A 21,299-nucleotide genomic window follows, 5' to 3' on the forward strand; every position below is an offset into this window, starting at 1 on the left:
AAAGTGCATGTCATGAGTTGCTATCCTCCCCTTTTTACTACACGGATTCTTTGGCTTGGCAGGCCAGAGGTCTGCTGCAACAGGTGGGTTTTGAACAAAGTTGACTGAGCCCCCCCCGCCTACTCTGCAGGGCTCTGCTTCCGCTGAGCGTGAGCAAGGTCTGTCCTGGCTGAAAATGGAAAGGTGGGACCTGTCACTGGTGGCCCAAATGGGATTGTCAGTCAGAAAGATTCTGCTTGTCTTGATTCAGGACCATGGACAAGGTACAAGAGGAAGGCAGTTATTGAGCCAATAAAGCCAAATGTGTTGCTGTAACACGGATAAGGAACACTTTTTGAACTTGCACGATAGCTAGCAATCATAGAAAGCCATTACTCGGTTTCTGTAAAATGCTGCTGTGCTGTGATTATAGTCTGTGAACGGTGCATCTTCCACTGCACTCAGGAACGCTGCAGGTAAAACCGCAGACCATCAAATCTCAGCGAAAGTTATAACAAAAAAGAACAATAAACATCTTTTCTTTATGTAAAATCCTCTAGTTTGTCTTAGATTTCCTCCGGTAAATTAAGAATATTGTGTGTTGGTAATGAATATGTTCTAATAACGTCTTCCTCTGGTATTCCACATACATAAAGACAAGTGGAAAAATCATTTCACATGTGTCATAAGCACTCAAAGTGCTGTAAGTGCAATAATCTGCCAATTAAACCGAGGAAAATGTCAGGGGCGCTTAGTAGAAGATAAATATGTTCAAATAAAGAAGCCCACTTTGCAAACTGATTGCATGTGCTTGTTTTACATGCTATGGTTCATTCTCCTTGCTTCCCATTCAGTTTTTCTCCTTTTAACTGCCGCGCTTGAGCTCTCTAACACTTTTCCTGTGAATAAGTGCCTTGTCTCTCCGCAGGATTTGCTGACCTAAGACCAAGACAAAAGGGACGTGAAAGGAAGCGTAATTAAGCCAGCAGATAATCCTGATGACAGCAGCAAAAATGGCGATTCAGCTGATGGCCAGTAATTGTGGTCGGGACACCGTGGCCCTGCACATGTGCTGAGTGACTAAGAGGAATGGGGGTGGGGCAGTATATGTCCTGTGGGGGGGGAACCTGCTCTGCTCATGCAGAGAACATGTCTGAGACGGACAGGAGTAGACTTCTGCTGCAGATTTCAGCTGCCGTGGGAATGGAGGGACTGTCGGTGATGGCATGCTGTTTGAGGAATAGGTGATCATGCATTTTGATGATAAAGGGGTAATTCTGCATGTACTTTCTGGCCAGATCTCTACTCTCAGATGTTTTACTTGGGCTGAGATCCGTCCACCTCTCCCATATGAATAAATGTGAACAGTGCGTCTCTAAGAACAAACATTGGGTGTTTTCCACACTCAAAATGACACTTTTAAGCCCAACAGCAACGCTACTGTCCTTACATTTGTTGCAGCTTTACATGTGAAAAGGTTTGAGGTTTCATTCCACTGATTAAAGATCCCCAAACTTATCTGAGACTTATCTGAGTCCAGCTCTCATCTCTGCGCTTCTTTAGTCCTGATGAAACCATTAAGAAACATTTTCTTGGGCACTTTTCTCAAACTGCCTTTGATCGTACTGGGGACACTTGGGGACCCTGACAATGGCTGAATGTCTGTTTTTTTTTTCATCTTTTCAGCTGAACTAGTTGGCAAACTGAAGACATTTTCTGAGATGACATGATCAGCATTAATGGCTTATTCAAACTGTTAAATGGACAGCATTCAGTCGTTCACATAATCCCTTTTTTTCTTCTCGCTTCAGTCACACAGGCCATGGTCCACATGCAGAACTTGCCATTTGCTCAAATAATATTGTACATGAAGTGATAATATAATATAATATAATATATATAATATAAAACTTAGTTTTCTGTTGATGTCATATTATACTGCCCAAACAATTCCTGATCGTTCGTCAAGCACACAGTGGTTGTATGAAACAAAGAGGCAGTGGACAGAGACAGCTTAAAATATCACTTTTCTACATTTAATTTATTTATTCACTTCACTTGTGAGGATTTTAACTGACAAACTCCAGAAAAACAGGATCTTTTACCCCACTTTCCAACACGGCCACTGCCGTTTGTCAGATGAAAAGCTGCACCACAACAAAGAAGTTACAGAAGTCTCTTTACCGTAAACATTCATATGAAGCCATCAGACAGCAGCACTGGGTTAAATAAAGCGAAGGTGGATGGAAGCAGTTAGAAATACAGACACAGAGAGAAGAAGCTTCAGCTCAAACGCACAAACATACACATTAAATACAGTGTACAGCTGCAGGAGAAGCAACTCTTCATCTCTGAGTTATGCAACATAACTCAAATATTTTTCAGTTAATGTGCAAATGTCCAGAAGCCGATAATCCAACAAGGAACTTGAAGTGTTTTAACTTAGTTTGTTGGATTTCTTCCATGGATTAAGCGCCCTATTCTAAATGTACAAATTAAATTACAGCATGAAAACCAATTGATATGCAGAAAGAAAGAAGAACATGCTTATAACCTAAGTATTTAAGGGAAATTAATCTATAAATATTGTAAAGGAAATAACAGCATATAACAAGAAAAATACCCAGAATCACAGATAGAAGTCTGGACTTTGTATGAGTGACAATGTGAGTGTTGTGAGAAAATCTGTTGTGGATAGACATCATTCCACCACGGAGACACAAAGACCATCTGTACTGGTGCACATAATTCAATGTGTTCAACTGTTACTGTCATTAAATCCTGCTTGAAGTTCACACACACAGAGTGTGTGTGAGCCCCCACTCATATTTCCACAAGCATTAGATTCATCAGTGACCTCTAAGTGTCAACAACCATGAACCCCTCACCAACCAGCTCTCCCAGGACTGAGATCCATCCCTGCAGAGCGATGCTGCTGCTGCAGAGGAACTGCAGGCACCCAAGAGCTGCTGGTGTCCCCTCGAGGCAGATGAGATCCCCATCCCCACGTCCCACCTCCTCTACTCATCCTCATCAGCACACACCCTTCACCTCCAACCCCTCCCTCTTTCCCCTCTTGCTCTCGGAGGTGTCTGGTGACTCTGGCCCATGTTATGTTGCTCCTCCCTTCATCGTAGAGGAGAGGAAGAGAGAGGGAGGAAAAGAGAGGCTCCAGCCCACCACTAGCGTGTCCCCCGGGGCCCCCAGCCTGCTTGCCTGCCTGCCCATCCTGCTGCTCAGTACAGATCCTGACCAGCTGGGATCTCAGCCCTGCCAGAGAGCCAAGAGAGGAGTGTGAAAGGTCTTCATCTCTCTTTGTTTACCCTGAACCACACAGACACCAACTTCAGCTACAGTTGCCATATCTCCCTGGCGGTGCTGAGGAGATCCTCTTTTGAGATGGATGTGGCACCCCAGGCCCTGGCACTTCTTTTGCCCCTGATGTTGACTGTGCTGAGCCTGTCACCTGCACCCACCTTGGGAGGATGCCCATCGGCGTGCCGGTGCTTTTTTGCCATGCTGCAGTGTATGGAGTTCAATGGTATCACCAGCATACCATCGCTGGCACAACAAGAGAGCGAGAATGTGACCGAGATGTGAGTATGACATGTCACCTGCCCAGCAGGTGCTCGAAATGAGCCTGATGTTGAAGGTTTGCCAAGCTTGATTTGTCAGTGCTGAGTTTTTGGAAACCGCTTTCACATCCGAAGCAAAGTTCCAGCGAACACATTTTGTGCTGTTTAGGAGAGCATGTGTTTCTGGTCCAGGGGTTAAATCGCTCTTTGATAAGGTTGTCAGTTAAAATAAAAACTTACACGGAGTCTCTCGAAGTTGTGCATTCACAAAGTTACTTTACCTGGTTTTGGATGAAGGACAACAGCAACCGAACTGGAGGCTTTTACATGCATGCATACTTTTGTGTCATTTTAAAGAAACTATCAGATTAAACTTAGGTTAACTTTTATGATACAGGGAGACATGTTCAGTCACAGTGTTCCCCAGTCATGTTTAGCTCACCAAAGTTCAGTTTCACCCGAGTAAATTCAGTGAAATCTCAATAACCTGCAACACTTACAAGATTAACTTCTCAGGGTTTTACATTTATGTTCTTATAAGTTTTTAATTGCACAGTTGGACAGACTGTGTTAAGTCTATTAAGTAAAAGCCAGATGCCGCACGATGTAAAGTAAACCTACGTTTGCTCAACATGGCAGTAGTTGTGACACTTCAGCTCCTGGTGTAGCCTGACAGAAACTGTATTTGGGTGCTCAGCACTGGAGTTTAACTGTTGTAGTTATTTTATGTAAAGCACATGAAATGTGCTATACAAATAAATTTGACCTGACTTGACTTGAAATTGATTTACAAAGATTTTAGCAACAAAATAAGCCTCACAACTCTGACTTTAAACTGTTCTGACAGATATTATGGTGAAATTATGCCCTTTTGTGGCAGGATTTAACCTTATTTGCTCATGCTTTTAATAACCTTACCTTTCATCATGTGAAAGATGTTAACGATGGGCAAAATAAGAGATTATGATCAGCCGTTGCGTTTTGCATCACAGTTAAAACCCACATTCTGTAATCTGCTGAAAACGTGATTATCTTTTCATTTTTTAAGGCTCAAATGTGAACTTCAGCCACGATAAATGACCCACTGACATGCCTGTAGTGCAACAATTGTTCTGACCCAATTCATGTGTCACTGTGAAGCTTTCTTTATGAAACAGAAGGTGACATATGATCACTTGACATGTTCCATATTCTTCCACAGGGGAGAGTATTTTAAAAAAAGCCTCAGGTGTAGCTCACATGAAGAGAGACGGCTCATTCAACAGCAGGTCTGCAGCAGAAGACTGTTATTTAACACTGGCTTTTTAAAACTTTGCTGAGAAAAAGCAGTAGAAACTACCACCTGTGCTTTTAAAGAGGACTGCTGTATTATTAAGCAACCCACCATCAGCTTCAGCAGGGAAAAGTAAATGTCACTCTCTGCACCGCCACGCTGTTCTCTCTTTGTTCCCGTCTCCAGATCTGAGCAATTAGCACTTGTTAAGAAGGAACTACATTTGTGAAACACTATTTTGGTGGAGCAAGTCAATTTACTGCCGGTTTCTTTCACGCATACACCACTCTCCCCTGCTTTCTCTAACACCCGCTCTTTTTTCTTCTCTCCCTCTTACTTCAGAGGTACATCCTTGTACCTGTAGCTAAACATGTTTCGTAGAGCTCAGGGTGAGGCTTGACAATCTCTCTCAAACATCCGATCAATAAGAGCGCCGGCTTCTGTTTACTGGGCTGCTCGACATGCCGGCAAACAACAACTCTTCGCTCTATTGGCAGTGCAAGGGAATACAGGCAATGTGTGGAGCAAACAAGGGGCCATTAACTGTGGAACAGGGGCCGAAATTCATCATACGCTGAGTTATAAATTCAATTTTGTGAATTGCCAGTCAATGCTCCCACTCGGGAACAATAGATGATATACAGCCCACTTGGCTCAATCCAATAAGTAAAGCCGATGCGTGATCCTGGGCCCACCTGCCCTGTAATCACATTATTGCTGTGTGGGTCAATCAGACATGAATATAAAGGTTTGTGTGCTGCAGCTGATAAACAAGGGACTAGAAAGTTGAAACTAAAACACATGCTGACAGTAGAAATAACTGCAGGTACGTTTTCAACACTCTGTTCAAATGTTGAGGTTTTTCATAGCAGGGCATAAATGAAATTCAAAAGTCCACCCTGTGATTCAGCAGCTTCAGCAGCAGTGAGCTGCAGTGATGGTTTCCTGTGGGACGTTATCAGTCTCTCTCATGGTTCTGGAGGAATCTCAGCCACTCTTCTCTCCAACGTTGCTTCAGCTCATTGAGGTTTGCAGCTTTGGTTTCTGCACAGCTCTCTTAAGGTCCCACCACAGCATCTCAGTCAGGCTGAGGTCTGGACTCTGACTGGACCGTTGCAACACCTTGATTCTTTTCTTTTTCCCACATTCTGCTGTAGATCTGCTGCTGTGTTTGGGATCTTTGTCCTGTTGATGAGCCAGTTTCAGCCCAGCTTTAGCTGTGGGACAGATGGCCTCACATTTGACTCTAGAATACTTTGGTATCCAGAGGAGTTCATGGTGGACTCAATGACTGCAAGGTGCCCAGGTCCTGTGGCTGCAGAACCAGCCCAGATCATCAGCCCTCCACCACCGTGCTTGACAGCTGGTATGAGGTGTTTGTGCTGATCTGCTGTGTTTGGTTTCCTCCAAACGTGCTGCTGTGCATTAGGACCAAACATCTCCACTTTGCTCTGGTCTGTCCAAAGGACATTGTTCCAGAAGTCTTGAGCTTTGTTCAGATGCAGCTTTGCAAACCTAAGCTGTGCTGCCATGTTCTTTTTAGAGAGAAGAGGCTTTCTCCTGCAGCCCTTCCAAACAAGCCATCCTTGTTCAGTCTTTTTCTAACTGTGCTGTCATGACCTTTAACCTTTAACATGCTAACTGAGGCCTGGAGAGTCTGAGATGTAGCTCTGGGCTTTTTCACCTTGGGGTGACCTTTAACCTTTAACATGCTAACTGAGGCCTGTAGAGTCTGAGATGTAGCTCTGGGCTTTTTCACCTTGGGGTGACCTTTGACCTTTAGCATGCTAACTGAGGCCTGTAGAGTCTGAGATGTAGCTCTGGGCTTTTTCACCTTGGGGTGAACTTGCTGGGACGTCCACTCCTGGGAAGATTGACAGCTGTCCTGAATGTTTTCCACTTGTGAATAATCTTTCTCTCTGTGGAATGATGGACTCCAGATAGTTTGGAAATGGCCTTATAACCCTTCCCAGATCATTGCTGATGTCTTTCCTCCTTGGCATCGTGTTAACACACACCTGAATCCCAAAACTTCTGCTTTTATAGAAGCGCTCAATATCATATTGCATTTCTACACATCGAGGGCCATAAATGATAATATTAGAACTTTAAATCAAGCCTGAAGGTCTTTAAGGAGAACACATTTCACACATTACAGTCTGTTTAAAGGTCTTCTCGAGAGCTACACACAGTTGTATTTAGTAGAACTGGACTGAAAACCACTACAAAGTTATACAAGTCCCCCTTTTATCGGGATAAAAGCTGTGCATTTCAAAGCAGACACAGTGAGCTCTTGATCAATTGTTACTATGTGATGAGCTGGCAGTGAGAACAGGTTGCTCCAAACTTTTTTCTTCTGCCAGAGACAGTTAGATGTGCAAATAGAATAGAATAAGAAAAATAAACCTACACAATTCAAATCTTTTCTTTTCTCCATCCCTTTAGGTCTATTTAAAAAACAACAACATCTAACTATATCAGGCTTATTTAACAGGCTTATGAAGTATGTTAGAATTAATATTAGAATTAGAGTTAAGGTTAATAGTCGGTGGATATTTTCAAAGTTCTTCCTATAACTTCTCAACATGATATAATTTATTTTGTTCATTTTAAACTTTCTCAAGAATACTGTTTTCAAGAGAGACCTGAATACTTTTACATAGACAAAACCCTTTAACATTTGAATCTGATCTGTTTAAAAAAGAAAAGCCTTTTATTTCTTTTGTTCGATCCTTCGAAGGTCCAGTCAGGACACCTATTCAGATACCATGAAAAGAGACTGACGACTGTCCTTGCATCGGTTCCTAAGCTGATTTACAGCTTGTCACTTGTTCTGAGTATTCCTGGCTGTGTCTGGAGAAGTAAAAAATGCATGAGAAGAATTACCCATCAGCCTTTTCTTCTGGCATTGACTTTTCTCTTGTAAATAGGCAGTTGTGCTCTGATTGTGGTTTGTGAGTCTCTGGGTTTCTTAGTTGCTGCTCATCTCATTTCTGTATCTGTTGCTTCTCCAAACTCTGAGCAATTAAGTCTTTGTGGTGCATGGCCTCAGTGATTAGCTGTTATTAAAATTCCACAAGTGACTTGAAGTCAAATTAAGACTTAAACCTTCAGCTGAACTCTGTTCTTTTTGTTTTCCTTTCACTGTGAGGTTAACAAACTGCAAGGATTCACCTCCTCTCTCTCTCTCTGTCTGTCTCTTTTTATTAACTAGCTACATTGAAAATCAAGCAGGCCTGGAAAATATAACAGAATTTGACCTTGCTTCCTACAGAGAGCTGAAGAACCTGTAAGTAATGCTTTCTCTTCAAACTTACAATTAGTCTTTGTGTCATGACACATGATTTCTATTTGCTGCTTACTATTGTCATGTCATGTTTGTGTTAGATCTGTGAAAAGGAATTATATAAAGAGTACTGTGCAAAAGTCTTGAGCCGCCTCTCAGTTCTTTATATTTTCTTCCAAGCAGTCAGATTATATTGTTATATTTTGAGCAATAGTTCGACAGCTTTCTGAAGGTTTTTCTTTGGATATTTGCTGCTTTTTGACTCATCAGCTCAGGCCTTGAATCTGACCATAGTTTTTTAGACCTATGAATCATTAAAGCAGAAAAAAGGCTCCTAACTCAAGGGATGAACCAGTGTTGTGTCGACACAGAACAGACAACTTAGCAAAGAAGCCATTTTAAATGGGATCTTTAGGCACTTTGTCACAAAGACACATCATTTGTTCCCATTTCTTTAGCTGCATCTATGAAAAACAGCAAAGAAAACACAGTTTGACAGACAGAAAATAGGATTTCTGCAGCAACAAGGTGATTCCCAAAGAGCTATTAGCTGAAAACTTGGCATATCTCAGCATGGTGTGCAGTGTGTCCTTAAAACATTTGAGGAAACTGGACAAGTGGAGGACAAAAGAAGAAGTGTCAGGCCTAAAAAACTATCTACAGCAGATGAACAGGATCTGAAAGTGATGTCCTTAAGAAAGAGGAAAAAATCCAGCTGTGACCTGACAGGACCTGAGAGATGCATCTGGACCTTCAGCTGATCCATCTACTGTTGGCCCAAGCCTCATCAGAAATGGGCTCCATGGAAGGGTGGCTGTCAAGAAGCCGTTCTTAAGGAAGGGAAACAGGGAGAAAAGGCTGAGCTGTGCCAAATGACACAAGAAGTGGACTGAAAATCAGTGGCAACAGGTCTTATGGAGGGATGAATCCTCCCCAGAGCCCGGACCTCAACATTATTGAAGCAGTGTGGGATCATCTGACAGAGAACGGAACAAAAGACAAACTGGCTCATAAGCTTAATTTCTTTTTAATATTTGCAAAAACTTAAATAAATTACTGCACCTGTTTCCCAATTTTCCCAGCAGTACATAAAGAAATGAAGGGTGTCTCAAGATAATTTCACAGCTTAATATGACAAGCTTTGCTTCTTACGAGCAGTGTTTCCCATTGATGTATGTTGTGCTCTCTCCTCCCCTCCAGCACCGTAACCTCATGCCAGCTGAAGTTCATCGCTGCCACTGCTTTCCAAAACAACCTGAAGCTGCAGTATGTGTGAGTGTTGTCGTGGATACGAGAGGATTGGATCAATGTTGCGTTTGTTGCTGTCATCCATTGCTCAACCAACTCGTTGCATGTTCCCTAAAGTGACAGCAACATTCCTCAAAATCATAAAATGATATGTTTTTGAGCTCTTCTGAGATAATGAAGAAACAATTTACTTCGAGTAAAGAGATTTTTTATAAGTACTTTCACTTATTCCGTATAGCTTGTTTAAAACCATCATCTTAGACTTTTTAAGGGGGTTGAGGATCATCGATTAACAGAAAATTAATCATCATGCCAATCAATAGTGTAAGTGGTATTTATCTGCAGCCCTGAAGATAATTAAGTCTTCTGTCAGTGACAACAAACAAGTCTGGAAGACAGAAACACACAGCTGTGTGAGCAGATAATCTTAAAGCCTTGTTGTTAATCGCTCATTTTCTGTTGCATCTTGTATATTTTTTTTGGTGGTTGTGCTCGGGAAGCATATGGCAGCGTTACCGTTTTATCAAATGAAGTCATCAAATCTTTCTATTCATCAGCAGCTGAGCCTTATCTCCACCATCTTGTCCTCATCATTTTACTGAGCGTGTGCTACATGTCCAATGTTGTTTATTTGAAAGACAGGCGGGTTTGGAGGACCAGAGACGATACTGGGGCAGGAGGGGAGGCTGGGTAGCTCAAGAAATTGGAGAAGACATCCACCAGCCACCTTTTACTCGCTCACTTTGGCGGATTATCGACAACTGATGCATAATAAATACACTCCACTAAGGGTCCATTATCACTTAATCAATATTTCACTGTGGAGAGAACGGGCCGGCTGAGGCTGGGTGGAGTAGAAGGGTTTCTGTGTGACAGATGTATTTCTGAGATTAAGAGGGACTGCCTGCAAACTAAAAACTGAGCAAAAAAGCTACATCATCTCAAGCCTCTTTCCTTTCTCCCCCCCGCCTTCATCTACACACATAAACTTCCTGGATTCAACAGTAGTTTTGTAAAAATCTGCTCAAGAGTGGCTGGAAAAGACTGAGCTGTATTCCCGGCTCTGTTCTCCCCCTGTGGACAGGAGGAGGAATCGAGCTGGTAATGGATAAGCCCCAATGGCTAAACCATCTGACATGAACTTTTGGGAGCAAGGAAAACAAATAATTGAACCCTTGGCCCTATCAGAGTGATTATGTATTGGTTTCCATGTGCATGCTCCCCAGTGTGGCTTTCTGTCATCTTCTGAGGGAGGTTTATTTACAGCCTGGATCTTTGGAAGTCTGAGGATCATTTGAGCTCCGCTGTGATGATATTTGAGTGGCCTGAGAGGATTGACCAAAGGATATGTGGCATTCTATCACAGTAATATCATGAGACATAGAATTAGGTTTATCAGCAGGGATGTGTCTCAGTTCTTTGATGTTTGGTAATCAAGTTAGCAGCGAGGATAGCTCCAGCTCTAGGTGGCATTACTCAAAGCCACATTCAAGCTATGGAGGATGGTAACGATGAGAGAGATTTTAGCGGGTTATGGACTTCCTTCCCTGAAACAAACCAGAACATTGTGGCAGACATTTGCAGTGGAAATGTTTCCATAAGCTTATACAAAGCCATACATCCATCCATAGTTATAATAACACCTTGTGGTGGTGATAAAGGAGTCGAACCGCTGCATTAAGCGCATCCAAAAGAATTTGAATGGGGTTTCCTCGGTTGATGGAAAAGCTGATCATTCCGTATATATTCAGGTAGTCACCTGACCTAATTTTTTCTGCACATCAGGTTGCTGAACCAGACCATCTGAAGCATCCCCAGATCCTAATGCTACCCTCACAGGCTTGTACATAAGGAACTGGATATGATGGGTGCAGCACTCTGAAACAGAGTAAATCTGCACTCATCAGCCCACAGGACCTTTTGGACCTGCTCCTTACTCCAATCTTTATGCATCCCAGCAGATTTTTTTAACTGATAAGTGGTTTTCTTAAGGCTCCACAGCTGTTTAATCCCAGTACCCTGCGTTCTCCACACATTGTGCATGTTGAAATGCTTTTACTCTGACCAAAATCGTTTTAGGATTCTTTTCTGACCCTTTTTTTTGACTTGCCACAATCCTTAAAGGGTTTAATAATGCTTTGGACAGTTCTTCGTGCAGTTTTAGTAGTTTCATATGCTTAGTTGTGTTTGATGCAGACCAATGATTTGACTGAAAGAGTAAAATCCTCTCCATGACCACAGGATGTGGCCTCTGGCAGGATTGTTTAAGCTGCATCAGTTAGGGTTGAATAAGGCCAAAACATATTTTTTACTGCAGTACTTTTCCAAAAGGCGGTTCTTACATATTTGCTTAATTAATCCTTGTGGTGGCCTCTTCTTGAGCAGATTATATTCAAGTAAAACACCTTTATGATACTCAGAATCCAGAGCTGAGTCTGAAGATGTCTCACTAAGCCACTAATTCTGCTTTGTAGCACAGGCCCTGTGGAAGAAAAAAAGGAAGTAATGTTGGAATAGACCTTTACAGTAACACGATGATGTTGCCATGTGGTCGATCTTCTATTACCTGCAGCAGTTGCACCAGCTCAGTGCCAACACCTGCCTGCAGTTGGTCGAAACAGGATTAAATCACATCGCAGCTATGCTTTGAGCCAACATGCTCACGGTGACACTGCTAACTAGGTGCAATTTTTACTATGTTTATTACATATTAACAGCAAAGATTTGCTAATAAACATTCAAAACTGAGACTGAATCTGATGAGAATGTCTAATTTTGCAGGTATTTGGTCAAAGAGCAAACTATCGGACAGTTTCCGATGATCAATGACAAAGATATCCGTGTTTTTACTGCAGTACTTTTCCAAAAGGCGGTTCTTACATATTTGCTTAATTGCAATTGCAATTTTTACTATGTTTATTACATATTAACAGCAAAGATTTGCTAATAAACATTCAAAACTGAGACTGAATCTGATGAGAATGTCTAATTTTGCAGGTATTTGGTCAAAGAGCAAACTATCGGACAGTTTCAGATGATCAATGACAAAGATATCCGTGTTTTAAACGTGCAAAAACTTTCTGTCAATGCATCCAATAACTCAGACACCAAAATCAGTTTGGGTTCAGGGAACCATGAATGTTGATTCATGACAATTTATCCTAAAGTTTCTGAGCAGTTCTACTAGAGTAACCCAAATAATTTGACTTTTCTGTCCTTGTTTTGTTGTACAACACCATAAATAGTGGCATTTCTCCAATAAAGCTTCTGTACCAAACCAGCATCCTTCCACTGAGAACTGCTTGTGACTCTGGACTAATCGCCTAATGTACTGAACACTGGACAAACGCCGAGAGGTGTGCTGGGGATGTTTGTGAATGTGGCTCATGGCTGGTGTGAAATGCTTGCCTGCGTAATTGATCAGAGCCCATTTGGATGCATTAATGTTTTCCACTGAGTGTGATTCAAAGCAGGTACACATTGTTCTGAGAATCAAATCACAGCTTGACTCAGCTGCAGAACAGAACTATTATACAGTGATAAAAGAAAAACATTTACTTTCATTTTCCTTAATTCGTTTGATATGGTAACTTTAATTTTTGTCTTTCTTAAAACCTCCAGCATTTGAAGTTTCCACATCTCTTTATTTGTTTGGACAAATCTCACCCTGTGCTATTAGACTTAACTGAACCTTTGTTTGTGCTTCTGTAAAATACAAGAAAAATTTGTGTTTATACCGTCACGTTTTATCATTTTGTGTTGCAGGAACCTGGCATCAAACTCTCTGGAGCACATCAGCTGGAAAGTGTTTCATTTTCTGCCTCTGCTAAACCTGTGAGTCCCTTTAGATTTAAAGTGACATTGTTCTGTTATTTGACTAGTTTTAAATTCATTTGAGGTCAAGGTGGATTTACAGAACACAGTGATCTTATAAACCGAGGAAAATGAAAAGATAATAACATGTTTCCTTCATTTTTTTGCATCATTTGAGCTCTTTTGGTGACATAATTTTCTGCTGCAAAGTTTTAATGGCCACTGATCTGAATTTGTGGTGCATTTGGATGAAAACTTGAGTATCGTCTGCCCTGGTGATGAAGTATTTTAGATGGGTCATGTGACCAGCAGCCCATTAAGACTCGCCCGGCACTCTGCAGGATAACAGCTTCTGCGGAGCTGGTCCTTTCACTGCCTCCGAGTGCTACAGCTCCTTGTTCCGCTCTGCTTTTGCTCTGTTCTCCACATAGACTGTGCTACCTTCTCTCCAGTTTGCTCATTTTTCATTCATCTGTTCCTCCCTGAACATGCAAATTAGCTGTTCAACCCCGACCTTCAAGCAGTCAGGACTGGTCGACACTGGTTCCTCCAATAGTCTGACGATGACTTTCTGAGGATATCACAGCACTGCTGATTTTGCTCATGATATGTGTTTGTAACACATAACAAACATCTTTGGGAGATGGTTTGAAACTTTATTTTTAGCAGTGGTGGAGTAAAAGACACACTTGGATAATCCCACGCTTCATACATGCTCAGGTTATTAAATGGTGACCTTTTGTTTCCACACGATCTTAAAGTATAACTTGTGCTGTAGACGTACTCAGAGTCTTTAATCTGTTACTTTCAGGACTTGCATTGAAGTTGAAGGTAACAAAACCGTCAGTTTTAAGTATAAAGACAGAGTCAGTAGCTTTAGTAAAATTATATGCAGTTTTCTGCTTCCAACCTATTAAAACTGAAGTGACAAAGCTTGATTTACAGCTATGAAATCAGGCATTATTTGTCAACATCCATTTTCTAAACCGGCTTAATCCAACTGTAGGGTTGGGGAGGGGCTGGATACCATTAAAATGGAGGAAGCTGGCATATCTGGAGAGAACCCACGGATACACGGGGAGAACATGCAAACTCCACACAGAAAGGCTCCAGCCGGGAGTTGCTGTCCGTTCGAGCCCCTATTCGTCGACATTAACTTTAAATTAAACCTTTTTACTCTAATCTGAGCCCATGTCAGTGAATTCTGGACATGAACGACAGAACAAGCAAAGCTCTCCTACACAGAGTTCACAATGCTCTGGTTTTCCCAGAATATCAGAAGCTCTGTAAGCGGTTTGAAGTTATTTCACACTGATTTCTGTTGTGTGTTGGGCCTTAAAGTGTGAAAAATGACGAATAAAACACAGCAGTCTTAGAGGTACATTTATATTCTAGTGTATCTTTCAGTTTTTGTGGTCTTATTGTGCTTTCATACTTTTGCTGAGGTTAATTCAAAGGTGAAATTAATAGCTCTACAGTGGTTTTCATGGAATAAAATATGCTTTCTCCTTTTGCTAAACTATTGAGAGGACTCCTTTCAGCATATTGCCGCACACCTCCACTGGTTATAGTTCATTAAGTAGCTCAAAGAGAAAGAAAGAAGATACTTAACAATGAAGTATGTATAGAGTTTGACGATGTGAAAAGTTAGTTTTAAGGTGAAGCTTTTAAAAGATTTTATTACATAAATTTTTTTAGGCAAATGGAATAGAAGTAGCTGTTTAAAGGAAACAGTCTGGAAGCATATTGGAGTGGTTTCGACATTATGAGTCAAAACTATAACACAGGGGGCTTTTTTCCACCAGTTTTGCAGTGGAAATGTTACGGAAAACGTTTGACAGTCTGCCTGTTGTGCTTTCAGTCAGAAAAAACTAAATTATAAGAGTTAAACACTGAATTTGAAGCCATTTTATGTGATGTATTTCCTCCCTTTTCTTTGCAGGGTTTTAAGGGACAACCATCTAATCTGCTCATGTGACCTCTTCTGGCTGCAGCAGTGGCAGGATGATGATCGTGGCGACCTGGACAGCCAAAGGTTGTTTTGTTCTTCCGGAGACGATGAAATACCCCTCGACTCTTTGGTGATAGATAACTGCAGTGAGTTTCATTTTCAGTTTAATCTCTTACCCTTCCTCTTTTATGTAAAAATGTGTTTCATCGTGGGCAGGTTAGAGAAAGACGTGTATCTTTGTGTATCTGTAAATGTGTAACTTCCTACGTGTGTGTCTAAGAGCCTTCTTCAGTTTGAACTTATTGGTGCCCCCCCCCCCCCCCCCCCCCACCTCAGGCTTTTAAACTCTTGTAGGTCATTTGTACCTTGAGAGCCACCAAGGCCACATGCATCCGGTTGGTTTACATAAATCAACGTGAGAATGGCTATTAAACTGTTGCTGTGTTGCAAAACACAGGAAAATATGGCTTATTTTCATTTTAATATGGATATTTTGTGCCCAGTGGTTGCATTGTTGAAATGAATAGATAATATATTCTTATTCAGGACTAAAGAAGCAAACATCATTTTAAGAATTTTAGCTCGGCAAGGTCATTTTCAATGTAAAGAGTTTCTGTTGAAGATGTTTAAGTACTTCGCTGTTAAAGTCGTGCCATTTCTATCATTAGACTTTATTAGGATAATTGGTATGAAAAATCATGGCCCCTTATCTAATAGGCCTAGAAATGATAAGTATTTGTTGCCCGTCTTCTTCGGTATATGAAAGCCTGTGACAGGCAGGTGCGGTGAAATGTGGGGAACAAATTGGCTCAATATTGTTGCTTTAATAACACAGAACAGGAACGTCTTGTTGCCTGGAAACACACAGATATTTTGGCCATGTGCTGTTTACCTGCATGACTTTAAAAAAAAGAGAGCTTGGCTTTACTCTTCATCGCACCACCACAGTGGCAACCTGTGCTTATCCTGTCTCCTCTGTTGCTCCCAGGTCTGCCGGAGGTGACTATCGTGTCCTCTCAACACAAGATTCAGGAAGGAGGCAATCTCACGTTTGAGTGTGAAGTAACAGGAAGCCCTACTCCCAACGTGAGGTGGCGAACGCAAGAACTCGCCTCTGACTTTGTTACCAGGGTAATGAAGATTTTTCAGTATATGTATGTAACTGCAAGGTGATTTTTTAAAGACGATCCATTTAATTTTCTATTTTGAGCGAGAACTTGAAGCAAAAATTTTAATTATTTGCGGTTCTAAATGGTCGATGCTTCTGCTAAAATGGATAAATTTGATTTAAAAGTGAAACTTTAAACCAAGACATCTGGACCTTTTTGAAAATATTAATTAAACTCTCACATTTGATCCAAATTTCACCAAGAGTGGTAATATACAGTGAATAGGACTTCTTTAGAAAAGAAAGCGCACCCCCTCGCAATTCAAATGCTTAAGTATGATGATGTAATACAATTAAAAGTTTTAAAATGAGGTAAATACAGTTTTTTTTTTATTTATTTACCAAGAAATTAGGACAAAATGGCAAAGCCATGTGTTAAAAGAAAGTCAGTCCTTACTCCCTCCACGGGAATTAAGGAGGTAAATAGCAGCCAGGAGCTGCTGATCAATGCTCTGATTAACTGATCATCAGCCAGTGTGAGCAGCTCTATAAAAGCAGAAGTCTGTGATAAAAGCAGCATCCAGGTGTGTGCTAACACAAGGAGGATTATTAAGCCATTTCCAAACTATCTGGAGTCCATCATTCTACAGAGAGAAAGATTATTCACAAGTGGAAGACAAAAAAGAACATGGCAGCACAGCTTCGGTTTGCAAAGTTGCATCAAAGCAAACAACAACACTTCTGGAACAATGTCTTTGGACCAGTTTAAGCCAAATTATTTGTATTATGTCTGATACATTAAAATTCTGAGAGAAATTCTGCTTATTTGATATCAATCCTAATATATTGACTACAGCAGTGTCCCTTTTTATCCCTCTAACCTGCATACCTCCTAGTGATCTATCTGTAGTTGTGACACTAACCTCCTCCTGCAGGAGAGAATCCAGGGCTCCACATTAAAGATGATCCTTTACCTCACCAACGTTTCCTCCGAGGACAACCTGCACAACCTGACTTGTGAGGCTGAGAACCAAGCTGGGCCCAAGGAGGACATGGTGCAATTGGACATTGAGTGTAAGTGCCTGAAAAATAAAATAAAAAACATGTTCCTGAAAGCTCACAAGCTCAATACAAGTCGTCGGGTTTAATGGAGGTGAGGGCGAGAGCACACTGGGACCATTTTCTAGTGCAGGCAGGGTGGACAGCAAGAGAAAAGAAAAATGCACTGCGCTGATTTCTTCTAAATGCCCCTTCTACAAATACGAGTATGTACCCACCATGCTTCTAATGGAGCTTTCTGTCATCTGCCACTCAGAGTGGCCACTGGGGAGAAGTGTTGAAATAATATGAGTGAAGTGAAGTGCTGCAGGTATGGCCTGTCATTTAATGCACAGATACAATGAGAGGACAAAGGAGGGTGAACTTACCTCATCTTGCTTTTAAAGAACTACTTCACCCCATATATGCTCTACTTTTAAATTACAGTTGAAGCTTGACTCTGGAGGTTTGCTGTTTTCTGTTTTCTGCTTTCAGATGCATTAGTGCATCTGGAAGCCGAACAACACCGAGGAATGACAGCACCCAGTGGTCCCACAGAAGACAGCCAGATGCATTAGTGATACATTACTCATAATACTACCCAAACAATATCATATCACCCAATCGGTGACACTCATTAGAAAATAAAGCCAAAAAGAGCGGGGGCGCCAATCAGCTGGGGCCAAATGCACGAGCATCAAGGGACAGATAATGAACCTCAGGAAAATGGGGCTGATAACCCGTGCTCAGATTTGATTTGAGCCTGTGCTAATGGACTTTTCCCTCCCACTCCGGAAGACGGCTTCATCCTCAGTGATTGGCAGTCTGTAAATGCGTTACTGCAGCAAATCTATCAACATCGGCCCCACGGAGGATGGACACTCGTTAACCGCGAGCCCTTTAATTACTTCTAATTACCTCCCAGAACAGTGGGTGTTTACTGCTGAGTGGCTCCCTGTGCCATTGATTCATGGTACCCACGTGGCTTCCCTTTCATAAAGTAGCTTTTCTGAATCACGTGCTTTGCAATGTAACTCTTAAACTTGTCATCTGAGAAGCTGCAATCCAAAGTTTTATTTGCATTCATAATCATTAAAGAGTGTTTTACACAGAAAGCGTCCAGTCAGCTGTGACTGCCTGGACTGTGGCCAGAAATCATGACTACATTTCCAAAATGTTCATTGTCTAATTCTGAAATGAACTCTCATTAAACATAATTCCAGCCTTTCTTTTATCCCCTGCAGTGAAGTAGCTTGTGTAATATTAGTAGAGGGTACTAATGGATGATTAGTTAAATGTGATTAATAGCACTAATTTCCACTCAGTGCAACAGACTTCGGCACAGAGTCGAGACAAATGCCTCAGTATCCCCTTAGCGCAGCACTTTCTGGGTCTGGGTCGCAGGTTAAGAGCAGCAGAATGAGGGGTCTCTGCACTTGAGAGTAGCGTTCGATCTAAACAAGGCCATTTCCTGTAACTTCACGTCCAGAAGAGCTTCCAGGTAGTTTTTGTGGTCAGGGGCACAACAACGACCAGGATTCATTATTCATGGCAGGTCAGCACAGGTTTGCAGTGCAGATGGAGAACATTGATTAATGGAAAGTCACGGGGAGCCTCCAGAGCGCAACTTTATTTAATATCTGATGCAATAAAGACAACACAAAGCAAATAAGATGCATAGTGATGAACCAATGATTCTGCTACACTTATGAAATTATACTATATTCTGCTATAGAAAGGACAACAAATAACACTTTTCAAGCTATTTAAATCCCATTTATATTGAAAGCAGATGAACAACTAATTCTATCTGCACTAAAAAATAAAAGCAAGACTAAAAGAATTGAGGATGACTGCATTAGTATACCACGAGGAAACATTTCTGTCAGATCTGAGCGAGTGTTGAGGGTGAAACTGTGGCTGCAGTAGTTTAATCTTCAGCCAGTGTGCTCCTGTGCTGTCGTTAGAAAGCTCGTGTTTTTCTCAGACTCTGAGAGCTGTTTTCCACACACTGTTCAACATTAGACTGCTGACTTTATGTTTTATAATTCTAAATGTAAGGCTCTCAATATTCTCTTTTACGGATAAAAGATCAGAAAAGAGATTTGACTCCATTATGGATAAATGTAATAGAAAATTCTGCTCCTTTCTTATTAAGACTTTATGAAACTGCCTTTGGGAACAAATGTGTTGCATTGAATAAATCTGGCAGATTACCCATTTCTTTTGCTATTTCAGCCAAACGAACAGACACACACGTTATATGCAGTGACAGGAGAAGCAACACTTCTCCCTTCAGCTAAAGTAAATAAATTAGATTTATTTAATTAGCTTTGATTTTCCTGATGCAGCAGATCTCCTTTTTTTTTTTTTTTAGTCAACGTGTAAAAGTCCAGAACACTTTAAAATCAATCAGGAACTAATCTAATATTTTAACCCAGAGTTTGCTGTCTTTTTAATTATTCAATTTATAAGCAAGACAACAAAATGGCATCCACCTAATATGCAGTAAGAGAAAGGAACTCGCTTAGTTTCAGTTGATAGAAAGATTATGCCAGACAAATATTATCGTCTAGGAAAGAGAAGGTTTGGGTAGGAAAACAACATATTTAATAAAAAAGTCTGGCCTTTGTAACAAAGCCAACTGCTTGAAAATTGATATAAAAATGATAGCGTTATGATCATTTCAGTTGTGTGTAACGTCATGCTTCCATAGAGACACTCAACCATAATTTTATATTAACTGTACACATATTTTATTCCAAGTAGGTAAAAAAATAGTTTGGCCATCCTTTCTTTTAAAATTCACCATCACAGAGTAGTTACTGACTGAAAGTGTTGCACGCAGAGATGCTGCTTGTGTGAGGAGGAGAGGGTGAGGGGGCAGGGTTTAGACCAATCCAGCATAAAGCTATCCAAGAGGTGTGGGCCGGTCTTTCAAAACTTTACAGGCCAGCTTTTTTTTTACTTCCTTAAACTGGGTGGGGACAATTTACAGCTTCTTACAGGATTGGGAGGACTTGCCTCCAGTCGATATCCTCCTTTAACTGTCAATAAAATAGTGAAAAGCTATTATTAGCAGCCGACATGATTTTAGGATGTAAATGTAGGCCTCATAGTTCTAGTCAGCGTTGGGCCTCATCGTTAGACAAGCTAAGCAGAAGTTGTTGTAGATGCATCACAGGACACTTTAAACCAGCAGTTTTTCATTAATCTAAGCTAATGAAACATTAAAGAAGCCATTTTATCGATGTCTCACAACTGAAATAATACTTTAGCTAACTTTTTGGAGGCTGTTCTGACCTAATGCTCTCATCTCTGCCAGCCTCACCCACTGCTGAAGGTAACAGTAGCACCAGACATTTGTGATTTTGAGGCACTTTAATGCTCTGGCATTGCGCACATTCATTTCAAAGTGTCGGATCTTTTTAAAGACATGTTTCTGTGCACCTTTGCAACCATTACATTAACATGAGTTGCATGCAGACATACTGCATAAGTACCAGAGGAGACAGCTGCACGGCATGAAAAGTGGCTCACGTTTAACATATTTGGCTGCCTGCCTTTTCAGATAACTGCTCCTTTATAGGCTTTTCCTATTTGCCTCCAAAAGCACTCACTGTTTTATGTCCTTGTTAATATTAATAACCATAGTTAGGCAGCTCAGAGTACTCCACCTCTGTCCGTTTTACATTTTCCTCCATCAGTTCTCAGTGGACAAATAAGATGTTGTCAGTTACACAACATCCTGAGCCACCATGTCAAAAGTTGAACGTATTTCATCACACCAGCTTGCCCACATCTCACTGAAAATATGTTTGATCTTAGCGGGATGTACACAAAGCATCAGAGTAGAGGGAATATTTTCCATTTATACACGACAAAACATATGAAGAGATGAGAACGGATGCTAATCAATCAATATGTTCCTCGACCAATCATTGCAGACTTCTTTAGAGGCTCCATGGATTTTATTACCAGTCATCAGAGCTCAGCCAAATGTCTGCAGAGAACTGTATTCAACTTCA

The 21,299-nt window shown here is 41.2% G+C and overlaps 1 protein-coding gene across 1 annotated transcript in view; it reads left to right on the plus strand.

Annotated features, from left to right (window-relative positions):
• Positions 1 to 3,377: 3,377 nt before the first annotated feature.
• Positions 3,378 to 21,299, plus strand: part of ntrk1 (neurotrophic tyrosine kinase, receptor, type 1) — a 35,522-nt gene continuing 17,600 nt past the window's right edge. Inside the window, exons 1-7 of the mRNA XM_072393575.1 lie at positions 3,378 to 3,575; positions 8,042 to 8,116; positions 9,314 to 9,385; positions 13,127 to 13,195; positions 15,117 to 15,271; positions 16,114 to 16,256; positions 17,169 to 17,307. Of these exons, the coding sequence (XP_072249676.1) occupies positions 3,379 to 3,575; positions 8,042 to 8,116; positions 9,314 to 9,385; positions 13,127 to 13,195; positions 15,117 to 15,271; positions 16,114 to 16,256; positions 17,169 to 17,307 (850 nt within the window). The 5' untranslated portion in view covers position 3,378. The remainder of the gene's footprint in view (positions 3,576 to 8,041; positions 8,117 to 9,313; positions 9,386 to 13,126; positions 13,196 to 15,116; positions 15,272 to 16,113; positions 16,257 to 17,168; positions 17,308 to 21,299) is intronic.

The sequence above is a fragment of the Leuresthes tenuis genome, unplaced genomic scaffold, assembly GCF_036924035.1.
Source record: "Leuresthes tenuis unplaced genomic scaffold, fLeuTen1.0.hap1 SCAF_10, whole genome shotgun sequence".
NCBI classification, from domain to species: domain Eukaryota; kingdom Metazoa; phylum Chordata; class Actinopteri; order Atheriniformes; family Atherinopsidae; genus Leuresthes; species Leuresthes tenuis.